Genomic DNA, 27528 nt, shown 5'->3' with positions numbered 1-27528 from the left:
TTCCGGCTGGGCCTGGCCCCGGGCCCGGGGAGAAGCGGAGAGGCCGGGCCGGCGCGGGGAGCGCAGCGGTGAGCGGGGCGGGGCTGTGGTGAGGAGGCTCTATGGGGGAGGGGGTGTCGGGGGGGAGTTTGGGGGGCGGGGGATGGGGGCTGTAAGCGGGGCTGGGGGGGCGGGGCTGTGGTGAGGAGGTTCTATGGGGGAGGGGGTGTCGGGGGGAGTTTGGGGGGCGGGGGCTGGGGGCTGTAAGGGGGGCGGGGGCTGTGGTGACGAGGCTCTATGGGGGAGGGGGTGTCGGGGGGAGTTTGAGGGGCGGGGGATGGGGGCTGTAAGCGGGGCTGGGGGGGGCGGGGGCTGTGGTGACGAGGCTCTATGGGGGAGGGGGTGTCGGGGGGAGTTGGAGGGGCGGGGGATGGGGGCTGTAAGCAGGGCTGGGGGGGCGGGGCTGTGGTGAGGAGGCTCTATGGGGGAGGGGGTGTCGGGGGGAGTTTGGGGGGCGGGGGATGGGGGCTGTAAGGGGGGCGGGGGCTGTGGTGAGGAGGCTCTATGGGGGAGGGGGTGTCGGGGGGAGTTTGGGGGGCGGGGGATGGGGGCTGTAAGCGGGGCGGGGGGGCGGGGGCTGTGGTGAGGAGGCTCTATGGGGGAGGGGGTGTCGGGGGGAGTTTGAGGGGCGGGGGATGGGGGCTGTAAGCGGGGCTGGGGGGGCGGGGGCTGTGGTGACGAGGCTCTATGGGGGAGGGGGTGTCGGGGGGAGTTTGAGGGGCGGGGGATGGGGGCTGTAAGCGGGGCTGGGGGGGCGGGGCTGTGGTGACGAGGCTCTATGGGGGAGGGGGTGTCGGGGGGAGTTTGAGGGGCGGGGGATGGGGGCTGTAAGCGGGGCTGGGGGGGCGGGGCTGTGGTGACGAGGCTCTATGGGGGAGGGGGTGTCGGGGGGAGTTTGGGGGGCGGGGGCTGGGGGCTGTAAGGGGGGCGGGGGCTGTGGTGAGGAGGCTCTATGGGGGAGGGGGTGTCGGGGGGGAGTTTGGGGGGCGGGGGATGGGGGCTGTAAGCGGGGCTGGGGGGGCGGGGCTGTGGTGAGGAGGTTCTATGGGGGAGGGGGTGTCGGGGGGAGTTTGGGGGGCGGGGGCTGGGGGCTGTAAGGGGGGCGGGGGCTGTGGTGACGAGGCTCTATGGGGGAGGGGGTGTCGGGGGGAGTTTGAGGGGCGGGGGATGGGGGCTGTAAGCGGGGCTGGGGGGGGCGGGGCTGTGGTGACGAGGCTCTATGGGGGAGGGGGTGTCGGGGGGAGTTTGGGGGGCGGGGGATGGGGGCTGTAAGCGGGGCTGGGGGGGCGGGGCTGTGGTGAGGAGGCTCTATGGGGGAGGGGGTGTCGGGGGGAGTTGGAGGGGCGGGGGATGGGGGCTGTAAGCAGGGCTGGGGGGGCGGGGCTGTGGTGAGGAGGCTCTATGGGGGAGGGGGTGTCGGGGGGAGTTTGGGGGGCGGGGGATGGGGGCTGTAAGCAGGGCTGTAAGGGGGGCGGGGGCTGTGGTGAGGAGGCTCTATGGGGGAGGGGGTGTCGGGGGGAGTTTGGGGGGCGGGGGATGGGGGCTGTAAGCAGGGCTGTAAGGGGGGGCGGGGGCTGTGGTGAGGAGGCTCTATGGGGGAGGGGGTGTCGGGGGGGAGTTTGGGGGGCGGGGGATGGGGGCTGTAAGCGGGGCTGGTGGGGGCGGGGCTGTGGTGAGGAGGCTCTATGGGGGAGGGGGTGTCGGGGGGAGTTTGAGGGGCGGGGGATGGGGGCTGTAAGCAGGGCTGGGGGGGGCGGGGGCTGTGGTGAGGAGGCTCTATGGGGGAGGGGGTGTCGGGGGGAGTTTGAGGGGCGGGGGATGGGGGCTGTAAGCGGGGCTGGGGGGGCGGGGGCTGTGGTGAGGAGGCTCTATGGGGGAGGGGGTGTCGGGGGGAGTTTGGGGGGCGGGGGATGGGGGCTGTAAGCGGGGCTGTAAGGGGGGCGGGGGCTGTGGTGAGGAGGCTCTATGGGGGAGGGGGTGTCGGGGGGAGTTTGGGGGGCGGGGGATGGGGGCTGTAAGCGGGGCTGTAAGCGGGGCTGGGGGGGGCGGGGGCTGTGGTGACGAGGCTCTATGGGGGAGGGGGTGTCGGGGGGAGTTTGGGGGGCGGGGGCTGGGGGCTGTAAGGGGGGCGGGGGCTGTGGTGAGGAGGCTCTATGGGGGAGGGGGTGTCGGGGGGAGTTTGAGGGGCGGGGGATGGGGGCTGTAAGCGGGGCTGGGGGGGCGGGGCTGTGGTGACGAGGCTCTATGGGGGAGGGGGTGTCGGGGGGAGTTTGGGGGGCGGGGGCTGGGGGCTGTAAGGGGGGCGGGGGCTGTGGTGAGGAGGCTCTATGGGGGAGGGGGTGTCGGGGGGGAGTTTGGGGGGCGGGGGATGGGGGCTGTAAGCGGGGCTGGGGGGGCGGGGGCTGTGGTGACGAGGCTCTATGGGGGAGGGGGTGTCGGGGGGAGTTTGGGGGGCGGGGGATGGGGGCTGTAAGCGGGGCTGGGGGGGCGGGGGCTGTGGTGACGAGGCTCTATGGGGGAGGGGGTGTCGGGGGGAGTTTGAGGGGCGGGGGATGGGGGCTGTAAGCGGGGCTGGGGGGGGCGGGGCTGTGGTGACGAGGCTCTATGGGGGAGGGGGTGTCGGGGGGAGTTTGGGGGGCGGGGGATGGGGGCTGTAAGCGGGGCTGGGGGGGCGGGGCTGTGGTGAGGAGGCTCTATGGGGGAGGGGGTGTCGGGGGGAGTTGGAGGGGCGGGGGATGGGGGCTGTAAGCAGGGCTGGGGGGGCGGGGCTGTGGTGAGGAGGCTCTATGGGGGAGGGGGTGTCGGGGGGAGTTTGGGGGGCGGGGGATGGGGGCTGTAAGCAGGGCTGTAAGGGGGGCGGGGGCTGTGGTGAGGAGGCTCTATGGGGGAGGGGGTGTCGGGGGGAGTTTGGGGGGCGGGGGATGGGGGCTGTAAGCAGGGCTGTAAGGGGGGGCGGGGGCTGTGGTGAGGAGGCTCTATGGGGGAGGGGGTGTCGGGGGGGAGTTTGGGGGGCGGGGGATGGGGGCTGTAAGCGGGGCTGGTGGGGGCGGGGCTGTGGTGAGGAGGCTCTATGGGGGAGGGGGTGTCGGGGGGAGTTTGAGGGGCGGGGGATGGGGGCTGTAAGCAGGGCTGGGGGGGGCGGGGGCTGTGGTGAGGAGGCTCTATGGGGGAGGGGGTGTCGGGGGGAGTTTGAGGGGCGGGGGATGGGGGCTGTAAGCGGGGCTGGGGGGGCGGGGGCTGTGGTGAGGAGGCTCTATGGGGGAGGGGGTGTCGGGGGGAGTTTGGGGGGCGGGGGATGGGGGCTGTAAGCGGGGCTGTAAGGGGGGCGGGGGCTGTGGTGAGGAGGCTCTATGGGGGAGGGGGTGTCGGGGGGAGTTTGGGGGGCGGGGGATGGGGGCTGTAAGCGGGGCTGTAAGCGGGGCGGGGGCTGTGGTGAGGAGGCTCTATGGGGGAGGGGGTGTCGGGGGGACTTTGAGGGGCGGGGGATGGGGGCTGTAAGCGGGGCTGGTGGGGGCGGGGCTGTGGTGACGAGGCTCTATGGGGGAGGGGGTGTCGGGGGGAGTTTGGGGGGCAGGAGCTGGGGGCTGTAAGCGGGGCTGGGGGGGCGGGGGCTGTGGTGAGGAGGCTCTATGGGGGAGGGGGTGTCGGGGGGAGTTTGAGGGGCGGGGGATGGGGGCTGTAAGCAGGGCTGGGGGGGGCGGGGGCTGTGGTGAGGAGGCTCTATGGGGGAGGGGGTGTCGGGGGGAGTTTGAGGGGCGGGGGATGGGGGCTGTAAGCGGGGCTGGGGGGGCGGGGGCTGTGGTGAGGAGGCTCTATGGGGGAGGGGGTGTCGGGGGGGGAGTTTGGGGGGCGGGGGATGGGGGCTGTAAGCGGGGCTGGGGGGGCGGGGGCTGTGGTGAGGAGGCTCTATGGGGGAGGGGGTGTCGGGGGGAGTTTGAGGGGCGGGGGATGGGGGCTGTAAGCAGGGCTGGGGGGGGCGGGGGCTGTGGTGAGGAGGCTCTATGGGGGAGGGGGTGTCGGGGGGAGTTTGAGGGGCGGGGGATGGGGGCTGTAAGCGGGGCTGGGGGGGCGGGGCTGTGGTGAGGAGGCTCTATGGGGGAGGGGGTGTCGGGGGGAGTTTGGGGGGCGGGGGATGGGGGCTGTAAGCGGGGCTGGGGGGGCGGGGGCTGTGGTGACGAGGCTCTATGGGGGAGGGGGTGTCGGGGGGGAGTTTGGGGGGCGGGGGATGGGGGCTGTAAGCGGGGCTGGGGGGGCGGGGGCTGTGGTGAGGAGGCTCTATGGGGGAGGGGGTGTCGGGGGGAGTTTGGGGGGCGGGGGATGGGGGCTGTAAGCGGGGCGGGGGGGGCGGGGGCTGTGGTGAGGAGGCTCTATGGGGGAGGGGGTGTCGGGGGGAGTTTGGGGGGCGGGGGCTGGGGGCTGTAAGGGGGGCGGGGGCTGTGGTGAGGAGGCTCTATGGGGGAGGGGGTGTCGGGGGGAGTTTGAGGGGCGGGGGATGGGGGCTGTAAGCGGGGCTGTAAGGGGGGCGGGGGCTGTGGTGAGGAGGCTCTATGGGGGAGGGGGTGTCGGGGGGAGTTTGGGGGGCGGGGGATGGGGGCTGTAAGCGGGGCTGGGGGGGCGGGGGCTGTGGTGACGAGGCTCTATGGGGGAGGGGGTGTCGGGGGGAGTTTGAGGGGCGGGGGATGGGGGCTGTAAGCGGGGCTGGGGGGGCGGGGGCTGTGGTGAGGAGGCTCTATGGGGGAGGGGGTGTCGGGGGGAGTTTGAGGGGCGGGGGATGGGGGCTGTAAGCGGGGCTGTAAGGGGGGCGGGGGCTGTGGTGAGGAGGCTCTATGGGGGAGGGGGTGTCGGGGGGAGTTTGGGGGGCGGGGGATGGGGGCTGTAAGCGGGCCTGGGGGGGCGGGGGCTGTGGTGACGAGGCTCTATGGGGGAGGGGGTGTCGGGGGGAGTTTGGGGGGCGGGGGATGGGGGCTGTAAGCGGGGCTGGTGGGGGCGGGGCTGTGGTGAGGAGGCTCTATGGGGGAGGGGGTGTCGGGGGGAGTTTGGGGGGCGGGGGCTGGGGGCTGTAAGCGGGGCTGGGGGGGCGGGGGCTGTGGTGAGGAGGCTCTATGGGGGAGGGGGTGTCGGGGGGAGTTTGGGGGGCGGGGGCTGGGGGCTGTAAGCGGGGCGGGGGGGGCGGGGGCTGTGGTGAGGAGGCTCTATGGGGGAGGGGGTGTCGGGGGGAGTTTGAGGGGCGGGGGATGGGGGCTGTAAGCAGGGCTGGGGGGGGCGGGGGCTGTGGTGAGGAGGCTCTATGGGGGAGGGGGTGTCGGGGGGAGTTTGAGGGGCGGGGGATGGGGGCTGTAAGCGGGGCTGGGGGGGCGGGGGCTGTGGTGAGGAGGCTCTATGGGGGAGGGGGTGTCGGGGGGAGTTTGAGGGGCGGGGGATGGGGGCTGTAAGCGGGGCTGGTGGGGGCGGGGCTGTGGTGACGAGGCTCTATGGGGGAGGGGGTGTCGGGGGGAGTTTGAGGGGCGGGGGATGGGGGCTGTAAGCAGGGCTGGGGGGGGCGGGGGCTGTGGTGAGGAGGCTCTATGGGGGAGGGGGTGTCGGGGGGGAGTTTGGGGGGCGGGGGATGGGGGCTGTAAGCGGGGCTGTAAGGGGGGCGGGGGCTGTGGTGAGGAGGCTCTATGGGGGAGGGGGTGTCGGGGGGAGTTTGGGGGGCGGGGGCTGGGGGCTGTAAGGGGGGCGGGGGCTGTGGTGAGGAGGCTCTATGGGGGAGGGGGTGTCGGGGGGAGTTTGGGGGGCGGGGGCTGGGGGCTGTAAGCGGGGCTGGGGGGGGCGGGGCTGCGGTGACGAGGCTCTATGGGGGAGGGGGTGTCGGGGGGAGTTTGAGGGGCGGGGGATGGGGGCTGTAAGCGGGGCGGGGGGGCGGGGGCTGTGGTGAGGAGGCTCTATGGGGGAGGGGGTGTCGGGGGGAGTTTGGGGGGCGGGGGCTGGGGGCTGTAAGCGGGGCTGGGGGGGCGGGGGCTGTGGTGAGGAGGCTCTATGGGGGAGGGGGTGTCGGGGGGAGTTTGGGGGGCGGGGGATGGGGGCTGTAAGCGGGGCTGTAAGGGGGGCGGGGGCTGTGGTGAGGAGGCTCTATGGGGGAGGGGGTGTCGGGGGGAGTTTGAGGGGCGGGGGATGGGGGCTGTAAGCGGGGCTGGGGGGGCGGGGGCTGTGGTGAGGAGGCTCTATGGGGGAGGGGGTGTCGGGGGGGAGTTTGAGGGGCGGGGGATGGGGGCTGTAAGCGGGGCTGGGGGGGGCGGGGGCTGTGGTGAGGAGGCTCTATGGGGGAGGGGGTGTCGGGGGGAGTTTGAGGGGCGGGGGATGGGGGCTGTAAGCGGGGCTGGGGGGGGCGGGGCTGTGGTGACGAGGCTCTATGGGGGAGGGGGTGTCGGGGGGAGTTTGGGGGGCGGGGGCTGGGGGCTGTAAGGGGGGCGGGGGCTGTGGTGAGGAGGCTCTATGGGGGAGGGGGTGTCGGGGGGGAGTTTGGGGGGCGGGGGATGGGGGCTGTAAGCGGGGCTGGGGGGGCGGGGGCTGTGGTGACGAGGCTCTATGGGGGAGGGGGTGTCGGGGGGAGTTTGGGGGGCGGGGGATGGGGGCTGTAAGCGGGGCTGGGGGGGCGGGGGCTGTGGTGACGAGGCTCTATGGGGGAGGGGGTGTCGGGGGGAGTTTGAGGGGCGGGGGATGGGGGCTGTAAGCGGGGCTGGGGGGGGCGGGGCTGTGGTGACGGGGCTCTATGGGGGAGGGGGTGTCGGGGGGGAGTTTGGGGGGCGGGGGATGGGGGCTGTAAGCGGGGCCGGGGGGGCGGGGGCTGTGGTGAGGAGGCTCTATGGGGGAGGGGGTGTCGGGGGGAGTTTGAGGGGCGGGGGATGGGGGCTGTAAGCAGGGCTGGGGGGGGCGGGGGCTGTGGTGAGGAGGCTCTATGGGGGAGGGGGTGTCGGGGGGGAGTTTGGGGGGCGGGGGATGGGGGCTGTAAGCGGGGCTGTAAGGGGGGCGGGGGCTGTGGTGAGGAGGCTCTATGGGGGAGGGGGTGTCGGGGGGAGTTTGGGGGGCGGGGGCTGGGGGCTGTAAGGGGGGCGGGGGCTGTGGTGAGGAGGCTCTATGGGGGAGGGGGTGTCGGGGGGAGTTTGGGGGGCGGGGGCTGGGGGCTGTAAGCGGGGCGGGGGGGGCGGGGGCTGTGGTGAGGAGGCTCTATGGGGGAGGGGGTGTCGGGGGGAGTTTGAGGGGCGGGGGATGGGGGCTGTAAGCAGGGCTGGGGGGGGCGGGGGCTGTGGTGAGGAGGCTCTATGGGGGAGGGGGTGTCGGGGGGGAGTTTGGGGGGCGGGGGATGGGGGCTGTAAGCGGGGCTGTAAGGGGGGCGGGGGCTGTGGTGAGGAGGCTCTATGGGGGAGGGGGTGTCGGGGGGAGTTTGGGGGGCGGGGGCTGGGGGCTGTAAGGGGGGCGGGGGCTGTGGTGAGGAGGCTCTATGGGGGAGGGGGTGTCGGGGGGAGTTTGGGGGGCGGGGGCTGGGGGCTGTAAGCGGGGCTGGGGGGGGCGGGGCTGCGGTGACGAGGCTCTATGGGGGAGGGGGTGTCGGGGGGAGTTTGAGGGGCGGGGGCTGGGGGCTGTAAGCGGGGCGGGGGGGCGGGGGCTGTGGTGAGGAGGCTCTATGGGGGAGGGGGTGTCGGGGGGAGTTTGGGGGGCGGGGGATGGGGGCTGTAAGCGGGGCTGTAAGGGGGGCGGGGGCTGTGGTGAGGAGGCTCTATGGGGGAGGGGGTGTCGGGGGGAGTTTGAGGGGCGGGGGATGGGGGCTGTAAGCAGGGCTGGGGGGGGCGGGGGCTGTGGTGAGGAGGCTCTATGGGGGAGGGGGTGTCGGGGGGGAGTTTGGGGGGCGGGGGATGGGGGCTGTAAGCGGGGCTGTAAGGTGGGCGGGGGCTGTGGTGAGGAGGCTCTATGGGGGAGGGGGTGTCGGGGGGAGTTTGGGGGGCGGGGGCTGGGGGCTGTAAGGGGGGCGGGGGCTGTGGTGAGGAGGCTCTATGGGGGAGGGGGTGTCGGGGGGAGTTTGGGGGGCGGGGGATGGGGGCTGTAAGCGGGGCTGGGGGGGGCGGGGGCTGTGGTGAGGAGGCTCTATGGGGGAGGGGGTGTCGGGGGGGGAGTTTGGGGGGCGGGGGATGGGGGCTGTAAGCGGGGCTGGGGGGGGCGGGGGCTGTGGTGAGGAGGCTCTATGGGGGAGGGGGTGTCGGGGGGGAGTTTGGGGGGCGGGGGATGGGGGCTGTAAGCGGGGCGGGGGGGGCGGGGGCTGTGGTGACGAGGCTCTATGGGGGAGGGGGTGTCGGGGGGAGTTTGGGGGGCGGGGGATGGGGGCTGTAAGCGGGGCTGTAAGGGGGGCGGGGGCTGTGGTGAGGAGGTTCTATGGGGGAGGGGGTGTCGGGGGGAGTTTGGGGGGCGGGGGATGGGGGCTGTAAGCGGGGCTGGGGGGGCGGGGGCTGTGGTGAGGAGGCTCTATGGGGGAGGGGGTGTCGGGGGGAGTTTGGGGGGCGGGGGCTGGGGGCTGTAAGCAGGGCTGGGGGGGCGGGGCTGTGGTGAGGAGGCTCTATGGGGGAGGGGGTGTCGGGGGGAGTTTGAGGGGCAGGAGCTGGGGGCTGTAAGCGGGGCTGGGGGGGCGGGGGCTGTGGTGACGGGGTCTATGGGGGAGGGGGTGTCGGGGGGAGTTTGGGGGGCGGGGGATGGGGGCTGTAAGCGGGGCTGGGGGGGGCGGGGGCTGTGGTGACGGGGTCTATGGGGGAGGGGGTGTCGGGGGGAGTTTGGTGGGCGGGGGCTGGGGGCTGTAAGCGGGGCTGTAAGCGGGGCGGGGGCTGTGGTGAGGAGGCTCTATGGGGGAGGGGGTGTCGGGGGGAGTTTGAGGGGCGGGGGATGGGGGCTGTAAGCGGGGCTGGTGGGGGCGGGGCTGTGGTGACGAGGCTCTATGGGGGAGGGGGTGTCGGGGGGGGAGTTTGGGGGGCGGGGGATGGGGGCTGTAAGCGGGGCTGGGGGGGCGGGGGCTGTGGTGAGGAGGCTCTATGGGGGAGGGGGTGTCGGGGGGAGTTTGAGGGGCGGGGGATGGGGGCTGTAAGCGGGGCTGGGGGGGCGGGGGCTGTGGTGACGAGGCTCTATGGGGGAGGGGGTGTCGGGGGGAGTTTGGGGGGCGGGGGCTGGGGGCTGTAAGCAGGGCTGGGGGGGCGGGGGCTGTGGTGAGGAGGCTCTATGGGGGAGGGGGTGTCGGGGGGGAGTTTGGGGGGCGGGGGTTGGGGGCTGTAAGCGGGGCTGGGGGGGCGGGGGCTGTGGTGACGGGGTCTATGGGGGAGGGGGTGTCGGGGGGAGTTTGGGGGGCGGGGGCTGGGGGCTGTAAGGGGGGCGGGGGCTGTGGTGAGGAGGCTCTATGGGGGAGGGGGTGTCGGGGGGAGTTTGGGGGGCGGGGGCTGGGGGCTGTCAGCAGGGCTGGGGGGGCGGGGGCTGTGGTGAGGAGGCTCTATGGGGGAGGGGGTGTCGGGGGGGGAGTTTGGGGGGCGGGGGTTGGGGGCTGTAAGCAGGGCTGGGGGGGGCGGGGGCTGTGGTGAGGAGGCTCTATGGGGGAGGGGGTGTCGGGGGGGAGTTTGGGGGGCGGGGGCTGGGGGCTGTAAGCGGGGCTGGGGGGGGCGGGGCTGTGGTGAGGAGGCTCTATGGGGGAGGGGGTGTCGGGGGGGAGTTTGGGGGGCGGGGGATGGGGGCTGTTAGCGGGGCGGGGGGGGCGGGGGCTGTGGTGACGAGGCTCTATGGGGGAGGGGGTGTCGGGGGGGAGTTTGGGGGGCAGGAGCTGGGGGCTGTAAGTGGGGCCAGGGGGTGGCGGGGGCTGTGGTGACGAGGCTCTATGGGGAGGGGGTGTCTGGGGGGAGTTTGAGGGGCAGGAGCTGGGGGCTGTAAGTGGGGCCAGGGGGTGGCGGGGGCTGTGGTGACGAGGCTCTATGGGGGATGGGGTGTCGGGGGGAGTTTGGGGGGCGGGGGCTGGGGGCTGTAAGCGGCTTTGGGGGGGGCGGGGGCTGTGGTGAGGAGGCTCTATGGGGGAGGTGGTGTCTGGGGGAGAGTTTGGAGGGCAGACACTGGGACTGTGGGGAGTGTGGGGGGACTGTCGGGGAGGAACTCACTCGTCGCGTGGAGGGGGAGATGGCTCCTGAGGATTTTAGGGGGATTTGAGGAGGCTTGTGGGGCAGAGACCGTGGGGTCCTGCTCTCCTGCATTAGACTGAGCAGTTGGTGTCCCTAGCACAGGGGGGTTGAACCCAGGCAGTGGCCCCACAAAACCAGCAGCTCTTGCTGGCCGAGCTGGAATCCTGGTGGGACCAGCCAGTGGGGATTGCCGAGCTCTAGCCCTCTTGCCTTGAGCTCTCGAGGTCCCTCCCAGGCCTAGGAGTCCGGCCTCAGGCAGCTCTGTGAGCGGCTTCTAGTCATTGATTCCTGTGGCCGCAGCCCAGCCATTTGGTAACTTTCCTTCGCTGGCTGAGGCATGGAAATTGCTGTCCCCTTCTCTAATAGGGAAATAGTTCTTCAGTCCCAGCCAGGTGAGCGAACGTGCTCCCCAAGCACCTGCTCAAGTCGTCATGAGCTGTTCCAGAGCAGTGGGCACCTGTCTGAACCCCCTGGAAGCGCTGGTCCCAAGCAGACGTTCATTTGCTCCATGATAACCAGAACCTGGCGGGATAACGACCGAGAACCACGACCTCAAGGGGAAAACAAGCTGCAGGAGAGAAGGAAATCTCAGCATGACCCTGAGAATGCCCTTAAGTAATGAGCCAGGGACAGGATATGCAGAAAGCTGACTAGCATGGTCCCCTTTACGTCTGCACGCTCTCCAGGCGCTGCCTCTGCCCTCTGCAGTTGCCTCTTTAAGAAGCACTGAAGTATTTGTAGCCCTGGGCAAAGGACAGGAGCCTAACGTGGTCTAGTCAAAAATCCCTTCGCGTCATAAGAGTCCCCATTGTAGAACCAGACTGGGGGTGTTGTGCTTTAAACTCCTGGCCTGGGAGTGGGTAATGGGCTATTCTGGTTCCATGAATGCCAGCACTGGAATTCTGCCTGCGTCATTCGTGAAGCGCAGTTGCCTTAATGATATGTTGTTTCATTGCAGGACAGCGCCGCGAGAGCCAGGCCCCACCAGGGGTCTTTCTGGATTTCCCACAATGGTGTCAGTTACCATGGGTAAGTCTGAAATGATGGTATTTTGATTTTTGAAGGTATCCCCCTTCTTGTGTAAATGGAGCTCTCGGTAAGACGATAGCCCCGGCGTAAAGGCGCTCAGAAGAGCAGATTTTATCGTTAGCTTTTGTGGCATATTCAAATGTCAGAGGAATTCAGTGGCTGGTGCATGAGCAGCCGGGCTGATGTGTGACAGCAGCTGTGAATGCTCGGCATGTGGTGCCAGGGATCTGTGCACTAAACCACAGGAAAGATACTGAAGTGACATTACGATCATGACTGAAACCTCCAAAGGCCAGGACATCCAGAGATAAAGCCCGTGCAGCACAGAGAGGATAATGTCCTGCTGTTCTTTAGAGTCCTCTGCAATTCTGATAACCTCTAGGGTGGATTATGAAGAGTTCGTACTTTAATTCTGAATTTTGTTTCATTCTCAGTTTACTTCCTGAGGCTTGAACTTAGACTATATTCCGCGCTTTCCGACGGAATGTACCAGCCAATGATGATCTGCTGCTTTAGTTTAGGTTTCTCTCTCCTCTCGGTGTTTCCAAATGACTCCGAATTTGATGGATAAGGAAGCTGCCGGGAAGCATTTTCAATAGCAACTATGGGATAATTTGTGGCTGGTAAAGATTTAACCAACCACTGATTCTTTTCCTCCCCCCGGAGAAGTAACACCAACATCTTCATGAAAGAATAATGTTGAAGCTAGTTGAAACTGACTAGAGGGAGGGAAGGCAGGCACCTGCTTGCTACTGATTTACCCTGTGGCTGTGTGGGCGTCTCAGGACTCTCCAAGTAGCACTGGGGGACTCAAAGGTTTGCCTGAGGGCCAGGGTAGCAACGTGCCAGGAGCCCAAGGGATGCATCCAAGTGACCCACCATGCATCAGATTGTAGTTGCCTTGTGGTAGGCGCTGTACAGCCACATCAGAGAGAAGGTGCCTGCCCCAATGAGTAAACGATGTAAGTGTCAGACGAGAAGCCAGCCAGACAGTGATGAGCCCGTGTTGGTCAGCATGATAGGCAGTGTTTTCATGATTGGCCCCCAGCGATCGCGTTGTGGTGATTTATGATTTCTCTGGTTTTTGTCTCTCTCTTTCCCCCCTGTCTCAAGCAGTTGTCACTGCCACTGCATGTATTGGCTGGCAGGATGACGACTCCGGGGGCATGCAGCTCCTGTCATATCTCTGCCCGGTTAGAGGGCATCCCAGCAGACTGCTCTTAGTTTAATCACATTCCTTAGGATCTGTTTTGTGTCTTGCATCTTTCAGCTACATCCGAGTGGATTCAGTTTTTTAAGGAAGCTGGGATTCCTCCAGGCCCTGCTGTCAACTACGCAGTTATGTTTGTGGATAACAGGTGAGGCTGCTGTGAGACACGGGCAACAATTTTCCATCACTTAATGGGCATGAACATACGGAACTAAAAACACTTCGCAGTCTCAGCTACAGACTTATGTCATTAGAATACCCAAAAGGAGAGGGGTATATTCTAAACATGATACGCCCTCTGTGCTTGTGAACAACTCACTTCCTGGCTCCCTGCCTCAGTTCCCCTCGTTACAGAGGTGCTGGTGAGAAGACAGGCTGCTTTTAAAATACCTTTCAGGTTGTAAATAGCCCTGTGTGTGTGAAGTATTAATTGTCTCCGGTTGAGTTAAACAGCACTTGTGTTGAATAGGGACTTCCTTTCTGGGTGGGAGGGACAAGTTTGCCACTAAAGAGTCTCTTGGGTAATTAATTGATGGAGGATAATTGCCCCCCAGGGGCGTGGGGGATTCTCCATCACTGCCCGTTTAAATCAGGATGGGATGTTTTTCTAACAGCTCTGCTCTAGGAATTAATGTGGGGCAGGTTTCTGGCCCATGCTCTATCGGCGGTCAGACTAGTGTCACAATGGTCCCGTCTGGCCTTGGAACCTTGCTCCTAGCTGTTCTAGTCCCCATCGTTCTGTGCAGCGTCCCGGGCCCCTCACCTGCAGCCCCAGCGAGGGGACAGCTCACATTGCACCAATAGGCCTTTCCTGGGAGGAATGGACATAGCTCTTTGCTCCAGCCTGTCAGCAGCGCACCTTGATCACCCAGCAGGGGTGACACGTGAGACTTCTGTCAGATGATCTGACCCTGAGCTTCCCAGCACTCGTGGGCATGAAGATCCCATGATCTATTTTGCAGGAGAAAGAAAGGGTATTAGCCCTGGTGTCCTGGCCAAATTCCAGTCTGCTTAATTGGTTACATTAACTATTAATCGGATATCTGATTCTCTTACACTTCCAGCATTGTGAAGCGTAGCTGCATTCTGTTACCAGCTGCTGCCCTCCATCGCAGAGCTGGGATATGATCTTTTTGTACGTTAATTATCTTGCATGGGGTTCATGGGGGTCAGTTCACTTGTAAATGCTTTGAGATCCTCCATGTCGGGCGTGGAAAGGCTTTACCCATTGATGAAGTATTTGCTCCATGCTTTGTTCTCTACAGAATCCAGAAGAACATGCTGCTGGACCTGAACAAGGAGATCATGAATGAGCTAGGGATCACGGTGGTGGGGGATATTATCGCTATCCTCAAGCACGCTAAAGTTGTTTACAGACAGGTAATCTGTCTGTCGGTGTGTTAGTTTGCACTGGTCACGGCAGGGACGTGCTTCCTTGTCAGTGTGAGCTCAACTAGGCTTTTTCTGTGTGGACAACCTGAGTTCGGTGCCTGGCCTTTGAACCACAGGGTGTAAAATATTCTAGGAATCACATTTTCTAAACTTCAGTGACTTCTGCCCTTTGGGATTTCCCCAGGAGCACATTGGGAAGTGAGAGTAATGAACCATCGGGACAGCTTTCCAAAGGGTATGGTGGATTCGCCAGGATTTGGGGACTTCAGTTCAAGGGTGGATTCTTCTTTCTTTCAGTTGCCAGTTACTGTGCTAGATCCAGGACTCACTGGGGGAAACCCCCTGGCCTTGTTGTGCAGGAGCCCAGACTGGATGATAATGGTCCGTTCTGGCCTTAATTGCTATGAATTTCAAAGCTATGGCAGCCCATGAAACCCTTCCTAGTGTCCTAACGCGTTCCCGTAGCACCTTCTGTTTAAAGCTCTCCGCCCGCTCTGAACCCACACGGCCAGGCTGGACGACAGGAGGGGAGCCTATGCCCCTGTTTTGTCTATGGGGTAAAGCAAGGCAGCAACGTGAGGCCAGTTGGCTGGAGTCACATAGCAAGTTACTGGCAGAGTTTGGAATAGAACCCAGGAGTTCTGACTCCGGCCCCTTTCTCTGAGCGCCAGACACTGCTCACGCCCCGATGAATGCTGAACTCGTGAGAGGCGAGGGGAAGAATTGGAAGTGCTGGACATTAGTCCATTCCTATGCCAGATCCCTGGGCAGAGAGCGGCTCTGATGCCTGTTCGGAGCCGTCCGGTCCATCTGAGGTAGCCGGGTCTCCATGCTGCTTCAGCCCTAAGAACCATCCCGAGGGGAGTGCGAGAAGCATGTGGGTGTTCGCTGCGCTTGAACGGAGCCTTCATGTCGCGTTGGGACTTTGCCTCCACGCTATCAGTGAGAGCAACGTTGACCTGAAATCCTGTCTAACGAGAAATTGCCTTGGTCTCTTTTAGGAGATGTGCAAGGCAGCTACTGAATCGGTGTCCTCCAACCAGCCAAGTATGCAGTCAGAGCTCCGCAGGAACGCCAACAGCGGTATGTACGGACCCATGGGACCGCCCCTGGGCTTCGGCACGTGCCGTAAATCAGGTCTCTCTTTCCCGTTCTCTGCCCTCCGGAACACCTGAGCTTAGCCTCCCATCTCCTCCAAAACGGAGCGTCACGGCAGCTGTCTTCATCTTCAGTGCTGACGTGTAGCCCCTGGGGACCACAGGTCCCAGCAGAAGATGCACTAGCTTGATTCTGTCTGTCTGATGATTCCCGCTAGGCCGGATGTCGCCTATGGGCTGCTCTTCTGTATTCAGAGGAGGGTGCCATTGTCTGGGACCCTCTTTGGCCACTCTCAGTGGCTTTTCACTTCCCAGGATGCAGTCTCTTGTCTTGATGAATATGGTACTAGAATTGCTTGGCAAATGACTTGAGTGCTGGCTGTCCTGCGTTACTGGGGGGTATGCAGCAGTTGTAATACCCATCGTCCTCTGCGCCACTCCGTTGTTTAACGGGGCAGGGCTAGCCCCTTCTCAGCCTGACCAAGCCCTGGGGTTTGGGGAGCTAGGGAGCAGAACAGGAGCCCTGCTCTATGGAGTACACTAGGAATACGTCACCGGGGCCTGATTCTGCTTCGTCACCAGCTATTCTTGCCTTCCAGCCGCCACCCGTATGATCGCTAACAGTTTAAGCCGAGATTCGCCACCTGCTACCCCTGTCCGAAGACCTGACACCAGTACGTCCAAAATCTCTGTTACTGTATCCAACAAAATGGCTGTGAAGAACGCAAAAGCAGGTATGAGGGAAACCTTTGAAATGCAGCATTGGGAGCTCTTTTTTTTCTCATTATTCTAAAGTGTTATGTACTGTTGCTGTGAGCTACTTACCAGCTGCTGTGCTCCACCCTAGAGCTGGTTGGGTTTCAATAGTGCGCGAGGTGATTTCTGCCTGGTTGCGTGATTACTGATTCCATTTTGTGATATGGGGCTGTAAGGTGCTGTGTAAATGTAAATGACTGCTCTAAATAATTGGAGGGGGGAATCTCAAGATTGCCACTATATCCATAACCTGCCACTTCCAGGTCACCAGTTCAGATCCAGCCTAGCCTAGAGGTGCTGCCATCTTGTGGCTGTTGGTGGGTGTCCTGGTTCAGGGGGATTTCTGCCCCTCTGTCCCCTCTTGTGGTCTCTTCCAAGTGCACCTACTCCCTCACGATTCTCCCACTCTGACTGGGATACGAGGCTACGGCACTCTGCTTATGCCCAGCAGGTGCTACTGACCTCAGGAGCCTCAGGGCTGTTCCTCTGGGGGCTTGTGGCCAGCACTGAGCATTGTTTAATCTCAGCAGGAGGAACCCGGATAGAGCCTAAACCAGCAAAAAGCCCACCTGCGTGTTGACCTGCCTAGAGGCTCGTCTTCCCTTGGCAGAGACCCTAGCAGACTCGTCACCCGCCGCCTGGGGAAGTTGGGGGGCAGTTTCTTCCTATTAACTGTCTCCCCTCCAGGGAACATGTTTCTTTAAATCCACTTCAGGCTTTTGAGCCTTTCCCCATCCCCTGCACACTGTGTGTCGCAGTCCTGGGAAAGCTGGGCTTGGCAGGGTAGCAGCATATCACAGTTAATTGTTGGGGGTGTTTGCTATGGGGCTCGTATCTGGGCTGTCGTCTGTTTTCCTGCCCCCCCCCCCCCCTTCCCGGTTACTGAATTAATGCAGTGTGTGCATAACAGTAAACATACAGAGCATATCAAATTCATAGATCGTCCCAGGCAACTCCAAATCCGTCAATGGGGTCTCAGGCCAGGGCCCCTCGCTGAAATCCACCCCAACCACTAACAACAATAGGGGGCTGTCAGTATTCCCAGCAGAGGAGCCAAGGACTGCATGAACAGCAGAGCCCAGCTCTCCTGGGAGTGGGGGGCTCCCTGTATGGTACCTGGTTGGAGAGAGGGTGTCAGTCCCACGGCTGGCAGGCCTGCTAATGCTACAATCCTACTCAAAGCGCAGCTGGGTCTCAGGTGATCTGCACGGCGACTTTGGGGGGTATTCCTGCCAGTTCTAATCCGAAGTCCAGCCCTGAAATGCACCTAGCGACTCTGGTTTTGTATTTGCCTCACTATTAGCTGGGCCCTGTAAGAAAGGGATATGGTGGAAAAACAGGGCCACGGAAATAAACCCAACCGTGTTCTTAAATCGCTGCGTAAAGGCCTCTGGGCAGGAGTGGTGACCAGGGAACCTTCAGGGCCACGTAGCGATCTCCCCAAAGCTCTCTGGATGGAAGAGGGAGCTCAGACTAGTTCTTGGGAAGACAGGCTGCAACAGAGCAAACGGCCGAGCTCCGGTTCCTCACAGCTAGCTGGATTGGCACACCCAGAGCAGCCTGCAACCCTGCCCCAGTTCCGCGGATGAAGCAGCAGAGGGAGTTTTGGAGTGAGGTCTCCTTGTGGAGACGTCCGTTAGTTCTACCAAATCCACTCCTGAGCAGTGCAGCGTGGTCGCCAGGGAAAGGACCCAAGTCCAGCGTGGGATTCCGGATCCGTAGTGGTCTTTGATTGGTCCCTTTCCCCGATCTGTTCAGCTGCAGTGGATCTGCCAGGCACTGAGGTCAAGCAGCTGCCGCCTCTGCAGGCTTTCTGGAGAGCAGAGAGTGCATCACAGCAGCTCTTGGACACACAACAACTGTTGGGCTGCAGCGCCGTCCGTACCTTAATCTCCTCTGCCACCGAGCCTCTGGATGGAGTGGGATCCCTAGAGCACGGGAGCTTGGAGTTAGCCGAGTCTGATCTCTTCTCCCCTTCGTCCTTTCCCCAGCATTATGCGATCCAGCGGACGAGAGCCTGGTGGGCCCGGTGAAACGACGGCGAGTAACCGCGGAGATGGAAGGGAAGTACATCATCAACATGCCAAAAGGTACCACGCCCAGGACTAAGAAAATCCTGGAACAGCAGGCAGCAAAAGGTACCACTGGTATGTTCTTAGCCCCTTGGCAAAGCATGTGTCTGTCTTCCCCAGATCCATCTGACGAACCCCGCATCAAGAGAGACCAGGTGGAGGAGGTCATATCTTTTATTGGACCAACTTCTGCTGGTGAGAGAGACCAGCTTTCGAGCCGCACAGACCCCTCCATATACGGTCTGGGAAAGGAACTCTCTTTCCCAGCAAAGTGCAAGGTGGAACAGTGTTTAGCACATTCAGTCTTACGATCTATGCTAGCAACATGCTAACCAATCTGTTCCACCCTGTAGTTAGCTGTGGCGCTCCGGGTACCCTTCCCAGCCCCGAAGAAGAGCTCTGTGCTTGTCTGTCTCACTCCCCTGGTCTCTAGTATCACGGGAATGACATGGCTACAGCTGCACTGCCTGCAGCCTGATGTCTTGCTGGCTGTTGGTGGTGAGCAGAGACCTGGTGCTTAAGACACGCTTTTACAACGGAAGGTGAACAGTACTTCCTTCTCCACGCCCACTCAGCGAGCCCGTGTGACTAGGAAGGGGGGCGAGCCTGTGAGACTGACAAACTAGGGGTCACACACACGGGGTCTGATCTAGCGGGTGTGATACAACCCCTAGTGTGGTACAGAGGTGCCTTGGATGGTGCAGCTTATTCCTTGTCCCATGTGGAAATGGCTGTACTGGGGTAAAGCATGCAGGCACTGTGTCCACATTCGGGGATTGTGCACACTCAGTTATGCTGGTACAGTCAAAGGGGGGCACTAGACAAGGCCTTCGTGTATGTGGGACTTTCAAGGGAGGCCTGAAAGCCAAGGTTCTGTTGAGAGTCCCGCAGAGAGCACCTGGCTGGTTTCTGAGAGAATCCTGGCCAAGTGCTCCTTTCCCGCAGCGTTGAGCACCATGTTGTACCCTGGCCGCTGTGCTCCACTCCAGAGGTGGCTGCATGTCAGAAGGGCTGTGCGCACGTGACATCTTTGCAGCTCTTTGTGAGACTCTGGAGGGAAGAGTGGGAGAGGCATGTCAGTGTGGGTACCGTCTGCAGCAGGGTTTGCAGCATGTGCTGTTAACGGGCAGGGGAGGGATGTATTTATAGAGGTATGGTGACCATTTCCTGCTGAACCTTGCTCACATCCGACAGGATGCCCCTTGCGGTTTTCTTAAAACCTTCCCCAGTTTCCTTCTTGTGGAAGCCTGAAAGCACTTCTCTCGTCTTTGCTGCTGCCAGGTGTGCCCAGGACGTCTGTGTTTGACCGGCTGGGAGCTGAGATGAAGGCAGACACAACCACAGGGAATAAGGTGAGAGGGAAGGGTGTTTCCATGGCAGTGGGAGAGGGCAGGGGCTGTGAGCGCCCTGCGTCCTGGCCACAAGTCCCTTGCTGTGCCCCACTGAAATCCAGGGGATGGCTCACCATGAGGGTGGGACTGTCTGGCTCCTGGTGTCATAGCCAGGCATGTGCACTTTGCACAGGCAGGACAGAAATGCTGTTTGCGGGAGTGGTCCCAGAGCTGCTTCTCATCCAGCTCGGTGTTACCGCTCTGGGGTCCTGTTCTGTGGCTCATCGCTGCTGTACTTGGGCTCCCAACCTGAGCGTGCCTGTTCTCACAGCCGCCTTCATTGCTTTCACATTGATTCATTCCGGATCCGCTGCCACGGTTGAAAGGCTGAGAAGGGGTCATTGGTCACTTCTGCTACAGCCGGTGTGCTTTAAATCCGAGCGACTGACCCTCCGCTCCCTGGCTGTTTGTGGCCTCTGTGAAAAGATTCAGTCTGGGATCCACTCCTAGTGGACAGGTGCTCGTGTCACAGAAATAACCACGATACTTAGCGGCCCAGTTGGCAGCCTTAACCAAGAGAGGGTGGTAAATGATCCGCGGAAACGAAGGTCCCCTCTGGGCCACGGTGTGCACGTTGCAGGGAGGGGAGAGGAGGGGAAGCGCCTGCCCGGACGCTTCTCTGCCTGTTCTGAAGGTGGAGGACTTGGGTCTCTATGGTTGACACTTAACACCTGTCACTATCAGCACATTCACATCAAAACCTGAGACAGAGAGTGGTGCTGGACTGGGATTGGGGCATCCTGGGATCTGTCCGCCAACCTCTGGGTGACCTTGGGCTAGTCATGCCCCTCTGTTCCTCAGTTTCCCCATCTCTGCTGTGGGCTAGATACTGATCTCCTGTTCCACGTCAGAGCAAGGTGGTTGTGTGGTTATTAACCCGCCAGAATTGTATGTCTCTCTCCAAAGAACACAAAGTGAAGAATATTTTACCGACCGTGCTCTGTTTTAGGAGAAGAATAATCCCTTGCTCTGATCTAGCACTTTTTGTCAGTGCATCTTGGACATCGCAAAAGAGGGCTATATAATGTCCCACAGCTGGGGAAACTGAGGCACGGCGCAGGAAGGGGACTTGACCCAGGTCACCCAGTAGGCAGGTAGCGGAGCTGGGAACAGAACCTGTGTCCCAGTCCAGTGCTCAGTCCACTAGGCCACACTGCCTCCCCATTTTTATTCCTTTTGATGCATTGCAGCCTACAGGGGTCTTCAGCCGACTGGGGGACGCACTGGAGGCAGAGGAGGACAAAGCCGCAGAGAGTGATGACGACTGCTCCGTCCTGCAGTATGCTGGCGTCCTGAAGAAGCTCTCCAAGCCTTTACGCAAGGAAAGTGCCAAACCAGGAGTAACCATCAAAGCAAAAGCCACGAGCTCGGAGGCAAAACCAGCTGTGACGACCATTCGACGACTTGGCAATAAGAGCTCCGGCCTGGCGGTGAAGGAAAAGAAGCCGGAATCAGCGTCCAAAGTCAGCGTCATCCAGAGACTGGGCAAGCCTGCCCTGCCCACCGAGGCCCAGGACAGCAGCGTCACCAGCACGAAGAACAAAGCTGAACCGCAGTTCAGGGTCACCCTAAAGAGGACTTTGGGTAGCGCTAAGGTAAGCAGCACCAGCGAAATCTATAGCGCTCAGATGGACAATACAGGGACTGTTAGTGTCTTTAAAAGACTGGGCAAGAAGGCAAACTGATTGGTGAACAGCGCCTGGAAGGTTTGGTTCTGTAGCCGCTAGTGTCCAAACCACTTTGTCTGCGTTGTTACCACTCTCTTTACGTGCATGAAACCCTGTGTGGGGGATTCCCAGAGACCCGTCTCTGTCTCCTTCGGCAGGATCGGGGCGCCTGGCCTAGACCCAACTTGGCTTGAGTGGAGTGTGCGTGTGCTCTGCTCCTGGTTCATTCCTTACCATTAAACTCAACGGGCACAAGCCGCTGTGTGAAATGAGTTGGGATTCTTGCATGGTGGCTGCCTACATCAAAACAGAACCATCACAATTGGTGTGAGTTGTGCGCCCCCTTGTCTGGAGGCCTCAGCAGAGAAGACCAGGCGAGAATGGGTCCTGGAGACTACGCCCCTACTCCCCGCAGTGGGTCTGCGACACGGCAGAAGCCTGGGCTCTGGCTAACGGAGGGCTTTCCTCTCCCAGGCTGTCATCCAAGCGCCTTTCACCAGCGCTAAAGTGCACTGAAAGCTTTTTTCTATTCTTTTTTTCTATCTTTTTCCCTCTGCAGGTTCTTGCCTGTATCTAGGAAGTAGCGTCTCGAGGTCTCCGTACAGAGATAATACGGAGTGGGGACACTGCTGGAACTCTTGAGTCTAAGAGGGTTTCCTAGCAACCTATAAAACCAAACGTAAGGGCTCCCGGACACTGCGCAGGCATCTGTTTGAATGTAGTCAGTCCAAGAGTATTCATCTAAGACCCACGGGAGATGTCTCTTCTCCTTCGGTCCTCACACCTGCTCGTGTCCCTGTGCTAGCGTCACTCCACCTGCCTGCCCAGTACAGCATTACATTTGTGTTCCAGGCATGGGTTTCCACCCGGATCTGTGCAGCCCTTGCACCCTGAGTGTGTGGCATGGATTCGAACAGGTCCGTGGGCAGCTCCAGAGTCTGCCAGGAACATGCTAAGAGTATGCATGGCCTGGATTTGTTTGGTCAGTTCAAGAAGAAATATTTTGTTTGGGGGGGATGGGGAGATACTTTGTTCAGATGTCTGGGCAGTTGCCCTCAAGTGTAAAAGCAGCACAGTTCTGCACAGGGCCAGTTTCTCTTCGGATTTCCCAGCTCCGAGTCAATCGGCTTCACCCCCAGAGGCTAGAGCCTGGCCTTGCTTTCCAGGGGGCAGCATAACTGCCCTCTCCTGACAGGATTTCAGCACCCTCGTGCTGAGAGGTTTGGTTCTGAGTACCACAGAGATTCAGCAGGGAAGTCATTTTGCACATGTGCAAATACAAAGGCAGATGTCTGGCTTTGATTACTTCTCAGCGTCTCTGTCCCACGGGGAGGCAACAGGCCTTGCTCCCCTTCCTAAAAGGCAGGACTCCTGTACATTCTTTTGTGTAGGGAGACTAGCCCATTATGCAGCCTGGGACAGGAGCCAGGGTCACTCCCATGCTGTGTGGTGGCCCCCGTTCCGAGTGGACACGTGTCTGTATCAAAGAACCACCGGGGCAGCTGGTGCTGCCACTCCTGGGGGAAGCCTGTGCAGAGAGGCTGAGGACTGAGTCCTGGACAGCAAGCTCCTCTCTCCGCTCTAGGGCAGAAGGTAGCATCTGGCAGGGGCAGCTTGTCCTGTTCTGTGGGGAGTCACGGGCTGTCAGGCTGTGGGCCAGCTAGTTCAGAGGGCTCTGTTTGTGCTCCCCTCTTCCCCTCACTAAAAGGGGTTACTCCTCCCAAGTAGGTACTGTGGGTGGGGGAGAGGGGTCAATGCCTGTCAGGCTAGCTGGGCAGCTGTTAGGAGTTCACAGACAAAGCTTGGCGGTGCCGAGAGAGGTTCCCTGCTGGAGCACCGGACTAAGGTGGTCACGTGCAGCCCACAGACCTGGAGCATGGCGTGCAGCCGCACTCCTCCACCCTCTGTTGGTGAGTGCTGCAAGATATTCGGATAAAGAGCCCTAGGCCCGTGCTAAGTGGGTTATCTTACTAAAGAGAGTGTAACCTGCTGGATAGGCCCCAGCCGGCAATGCTCCGTCTTGGCTGGGAGCGTCTGCGGGACGTGGCACCGGAGCAAAGAGGAGTGGCTGCCGTTGGCTTCCTTGCCAACTGATTAAATGTGGTTGTCACTGTAGACCACCTCTGCCCTAAACCCAATGCGGAGTTAGCCTGCCATGTCGTCTCTGTATTGGTGCTGCAGCTGAGGCACTGGGCTGAAGAACCGACTCAATCCAAACAACAATTCTTCCTTCTTCTATCTACTGTTCTTTATTAAGCCCAACAGGAGGTTTAATGTCTGGATGTAGGCCTTCTCCTTAAGGAGATCCTGTCGCATTTTTTGCTGTGGGTTTACTGCATCCCTTTAGCTTTTCTATTTTATCATCTGTTTTTAAGTGGTTGCCTGTATTGGCCTTCCTGTTTGTTCTGAAGTGCTAACTTTTCTTGTGAAACGCCCGCTTTGCAGGTTCCAGAGGCTTTATAACGGGGTTAAAACACAAGTGTTCAGCTGTGGGACGGAGATGAGGAGGCTGTTTCTGAGGGGAGGGGATGGGGTCATTGGATCCAAGAAAGGGAAGTTTGGGTGTGTCTCTCCCCTCCCCTCCCAAGACAAAATAGGCAAGTTGGCATAACCCGTTTCTGAGAGTTTTGGTCGTGCTTTCGAAAGGAAGGTTAGTGTTCTGAATGTTTTTAGACTGTTTGAGGCAAAATACTTTTTTTAAGAAGGAGAATGAAATCTGCGCACAGGCTACTTTGTGTAGTCAGCGGCCATAGAGGCAGTAGAGATGTGTGTAATGCACTCAAGGCACGTGCCGTTATTCTTCAAGGATTTGACGTGCTGTTGCAATAAAGCATAAAAAAAGACATACTCCTCTCATCCCTCCTTGGCCTTTAATGGATCTCTGCTGCTCAGAAATCCCTCTACTTGCTTTTAAAGGAAGATTCATGGTCTGGAGTCCTCTGCGGCTAGGGATGGTACTGCCGACTTACTTAGCACCTCCAGAGCCTCCATGTGAAAAGGGCTGCACAGCGGTGGATGTTATCCCCTCTCACAGATAAACTGCTACCCAGAGTGCAGCGGTGACCTGCCCAAGGAAGGGTCATGGCAAATCCGGGGCAGGGACCGGAGTCCTAGGCCCAGGTTGAGATGTCCGGCTCTTGCTCTTGTGCCTAGAGACTAACCCGCTCCCTCCTGCCAAGGATGCTCAAAGCATTTTACCCCGAGCAGTTTGCAGGGGGCGTTGTGCTTTATTGAATAGTTTTTCCCTTGACTGTGCTCCCTGGGGCAAAACTACCACAACGTTGCGTGAGACACTGTTGTCTTGCTCGTCTCTCCTCCGTCACCTGGCAAAAGAAAATCCGAGGGTTTTAATTAACACTTGTCGTCTTCCTGCTCCTGCTCTTCGCCAGATCCCACAGCCAGAAGGGAGCTTTCTGATCGGCTGGTCTGACCTGTCTAACCCACCTGCCCTCACTACTGTTGCTTCATCCTTCCCGCCCTGTGCTGCTTTCACTCAGCAAGCTCTTTACCGACAATGTTGCTGAGTTCTGCCGCTGTCTTCCCCCCGTGGGGGATACTGCCTTCTCTACTTCCTGTGCCAAGGGGTAGCATAGCAGTGCTGGTAAGCAACTGCTGTGCCCCACCCTCCCCTGGGGTGGGGGTGACGGGAGAGGAAGGGATGTAGGGAATAGACACACTGCAAAGTGTGTAGGATGCTACCCAAGAATTGTGATGTGTGTTGCAAATACACTATAGCAACTGCTCCTACCCTGGACCCCTCGGCTGATTTCAGTGCTAACTTCTCTTTCTGGGTGTCTGCACAGAGGGGGAGGGGAGTCCCCCCACAACCTCATGCAGTGGGGCTGATGTAACTTAGGCTCTTGTGCCCCCACCTCCCTGAGACTGACAACCCATGTGGCAACATCTACACGGCTCCTGTTAGCACACCAGCATGAGTCCTGCGGGCACCAGTCTGTGCTGGGCTCACCCTGCTGCAGTGTGGATGTGTGTCTGAGGGAGTGGGACTAGCGCCTGGTGGGGCCTGGGCTGCGGGGTTCTGCTGGCAGCTGGCCGGGGGCCGGGACTGCTCCCTCCCCCCTCCCGGACGCCGGGGTTCTGCTGGCAGCTGGCCGGGGGCCGGGACTGCTCCCTCCCCCCTCCCGGACGCCGGGGTTCTGCTGGCCAGAGGCTGGGACCTGCTCCCCGGACGCCGGGGTTCTGCTGGCAGCTGGCCGGGACCTGCTCCCCGGACGCCGGGGTTCTGCTGGCAGCTGGCCGGGACCTGCTCCCCGGACGCCGGGGTTCCTGTTCCTACCATTAGTCCAACACCTCACTGTTTGCTACTCTAAACTCAATTATGCTCTATGGAAATTTATGCAAATCTATGGAGCGGACAGATGGGCGGGGCTCTCAGGGGCCCCGCCCACCAGGGTTGCTGCGCTGCCAGCGTGCGGACGTGGTAGACTGAGACACGCGGCGCAGGCGCACTGGGCCCCAACCCGGCGCAGGCGCAGTGCGGCGCCGCCTGCCGAGGCCGCTTGGCCGCATGCGCAGCGCGCCCTGTCCCGCCGTTTCTGCGCAGTGCGGCCCCTGGGCGGGCCTCGTCCCGCCCCCCGCTTCCGGTGCCCTGGAGCCCGGGGGGCGGGGTTTCCGGGAGCGCGGGTGCTGTGGGGCCTGACGCGGCGGTGGAGCTGGGCCCCGCGGGGAGGGAGGCGGCACCGGGATGAGCAGCGGCCGCCGAGGGAGCCCGGGGCGCCCGTGACAGGTGGGGAGCCGGCCTGCCCCCCCCCCCCCCGCGATGGGACCGCCCGGGCCCCCCCCCCCGGCCTGCCCCCCCCCCCCCCGCGATGGGACCGCCCGGGCCCCCCCGGCCTGCCCCCCCTCCCCCCGCGATGGGACCGCCCGGGCCCCCCCGGCCTGCCCCCCCCCCCCCGCGATGGGACCGCCCGGGCCCCCCCCCGGCCTGCCCCCCCCTCCCCCCGCGATGGGACCGCCCGGGCCCCCCCGGCCTGTCCCCCCCCCCCCCCGCGATGGGACCGCCCGGGCCCCCCCCCGGCCTGCCCCCCCCCCCCCCGCGATGGGACCGCCCGGGCCCCCCCCCGGCCTGCCCCCCCCCTCCCCCCGCGATGGGACCGCCCGGGCCCCCCCCCGGCCTGCCCCCCCTCCCCCCGCGATGGGACCGCCCGGGCCCCCCCCCCGGCCTGCCCCCCCCTCCCCCCGCGATGGGACCGCCCGGGCCCCCCCCCCGGCCTGCCCCCCCCTCCCCCCGCGATGGGACCGCCCGGGCCCCCCCCCCGGCCTGCCCCCCCCCCCCCCCCCGCGATGGGACCGCCCGGGCCCCCCCCCCCGGCCTGCCCCCCCCCCCCCCCGCGATGGGACCGCCCGGGCCCCCCCCCCGGCCGGCCCCCCCCCCCCCCCGCGATGGGACCGCCCGGGCCCCCGGCCTGCCCCCCCCTCCCCCCCCCGGCCTGCCCGCGATGGGACCGCCCCAGCCCCCCCCCGGCCTGCCCCCCCCTCCCCCGCGATGGGACCGCCCGGGCCCCCGCCCTGCCCCCCCCCCTCCCCCCGCGATGGGACCGCCCGGGCCCCCCCCCGGCCTGCCCCCCCCTCCCCCCGCGATGGGACCGCCCGGGCCGCCCCCCGGCCTGCCCCCCCCTCCCCCCGCGATGGGACCGCCCCAGCCCCCCCCCGGCCTGCCCCCCCTCCCCCCGCGATGGGACCGCCCCAGCCCCCCCCCGGCCTGCCCCCCCCCTCCCCCCGCGATGGGACCGCCCCAGCCCCCCCCCGGCCTGCCCCCCCCTCCCCCGCGATGGGACCGCCCCAGCCCCCCCCCGGCCTGCCCCCCCCTCCCCCCGCGATGGGACCGCCCGGGCCGCCCCCCCGGCCTGCCCCCCCCTCCCCCGCGATGGGACCGCCCCAGCCCCCCCCCGGCCTGCCCCCCCCTCCCCCCGCGATGGGACCGCCCGGGCCGCCCCCCGGCCTGCCCCCCCCTCCCCCCGCGATGGGACCGCCCGGGCCGCCCCCCCGGCCTGCCCCCCCCTCCCCCCGCGATGGGACCGCCCGGGCCCCCCCCCCGGCCTGCCCCCCCCTCCCCCCGCGATGGGACCGCCCCAGCCCCCGGCCTGCCCCCCCCTCCCCCCGCGATGGGACCGCCCGGGCCCCCCCCCCGGCCTGCCCCCCCCTCCCCCCGCGATGGGACCGCCCCGGCCTGCCCCCCCCTCCCCCCGCGATGGGACCGCCCGGGCCCCCCCGGCCTGCCCCCCCCTCCCCCCGCGATGGGACCGCCCGGGCCCCCCCGGCCTGCCCCCCCTCCCCCCGCGATGGGACCGCCCGGGCCGCCCCCCGGCCTGCCCCCCCCTCCCCCCGCGATGGGACCGCCCGGGCCCCCCCCCGGCCGGCCCCCCCCTCCCCCCGCGATGGGACCGCCCGGGCCCCCCCGGCCTGTCCCCCCCCCCTCTCCCCCCGCGATGGGACCGCCCGGGCCCCCCCGGCCTGCCCCCCCCCCCTCCCCCCCCGCGATGGGACCGCCCGGGCCCCCCCGGCCTGCCCCCCCCATGGTACCGCCCGGGCCTCCCCGTCCTCACCCCCCCCATGGTACCGCCCGGGCCTCCCCGTCCTCACCCCCCCCATGGTACCGCCCGGGCCCCCCCGTCCTCACCCCCCCCCATGGTACCGCCCGGGCCCCCCCGTCCTCAACTCCCCCCCCATGGTATCGCCCGGG

General features: G+C 63.9%; 2 protein-coding genes across 7 annotated transcripts in view; both read left to right on the top strand.

Annotated features, from left to right (window-relative positions):
• On the top strand, nt 1-23673 carry C20H19orf47 (chromosome 20 C19orf47 homolog). 6 transcript variants are annotated; one of them, XM_054010020.1, is made up of 11 exons: nt 10811-10829; nt 11173-11243; nt 12514-12601; nt 13719-13833; nt 14847-14928; nt 15542-15676; nt 17690-17788; nt 17891-17965; nt 19052-19122; nt 20352-20756; nt 21388-23673. In XM_054010020.1, exons 2-11 carry the CDS (start codon nt 11225-11227, stop codon nt 21403-21405), a joined length of 1107 nt encoding a protein of 368 aa, XP_053865995.1. In that variant the 5' UTR covers nt 10811-10829; nt 11173-11224; the 3' UTR covers nt 21406-23673. The 6 variants fall into 6 exon arrangements, with proteins under 6 accessions (XP_053865997.1, XP_053865995.1, XP_053865993.1 ...); XM_054010022.1 differs by lacking the exon at nt 10811-10829 and adding an exon at nt 1-68 and having other exon boundaries at nt 20352-23673; XM_054010018.1 differs by having other exon boundaries at nt 20352-23673.
• Nucleotides 23674-25452: 1779 nt separating this feature from the next.
• AKT2 (AKT serine/threonine kinase 2) overlaps nt 25453-27528 on the top strand; it is a 32106-nt gene continuing 30030 nt past the window's right edge. The window contains exon 1 of the mRNA XM_054009643.1: nt 25453-25572. The gene's annotated coding sequence lies outside the window, so the exon portion shown is untranslated. The remainder of the gene's footprint in view (nt 25573-27528) is intronic.

This window comes from Malaclemys terrapin, chromosome 20, assembly GCF_027887155.1.
Source record: "Malaclemys terrapin pileata isolate rMalTer1 chromosome 20, rMalTer1.hap1, whole genome shotgun sequence".
Classification (NCBI taxonomy): Eukaryota; Metazoa; Chordata; order Testudines; family Emydidae; genus Malaclemys; species Malaclemys terrapin.
Note: the sequence above shows the minus strand (reverse complement) of the source record. Positions and strands in the feature narration are given on the sequence as shown.

What these genes read in the sequence shown, in the direction of transcription:
- C20H19orf47 (XM_054010021.1), top strand. Translation starts at nt 11,156, where the DNA reads ATGTTGTTTCATTGCAGGACAGCGCCGCGAGAGCCAGGCCCCACCAGG. An exon ending in AATGGTGTCAGTTACCATGG is followed by an intron (nt 11,244 to 12,513) that starts GTAAGTCTGAAA and finishes TGCATCTTTCAG; the next exon opens with CTACATCCGAGTGGATTCAG. An exon ending in CCGCAGGAACGCCAACAGCG is followed by an intron (nt 14,929 to 15,541) that starts GTATGTACGGAC and finishes CTTGCCTTCCAG; the next exon opens with CCGCCACCCGTATGATCGCT.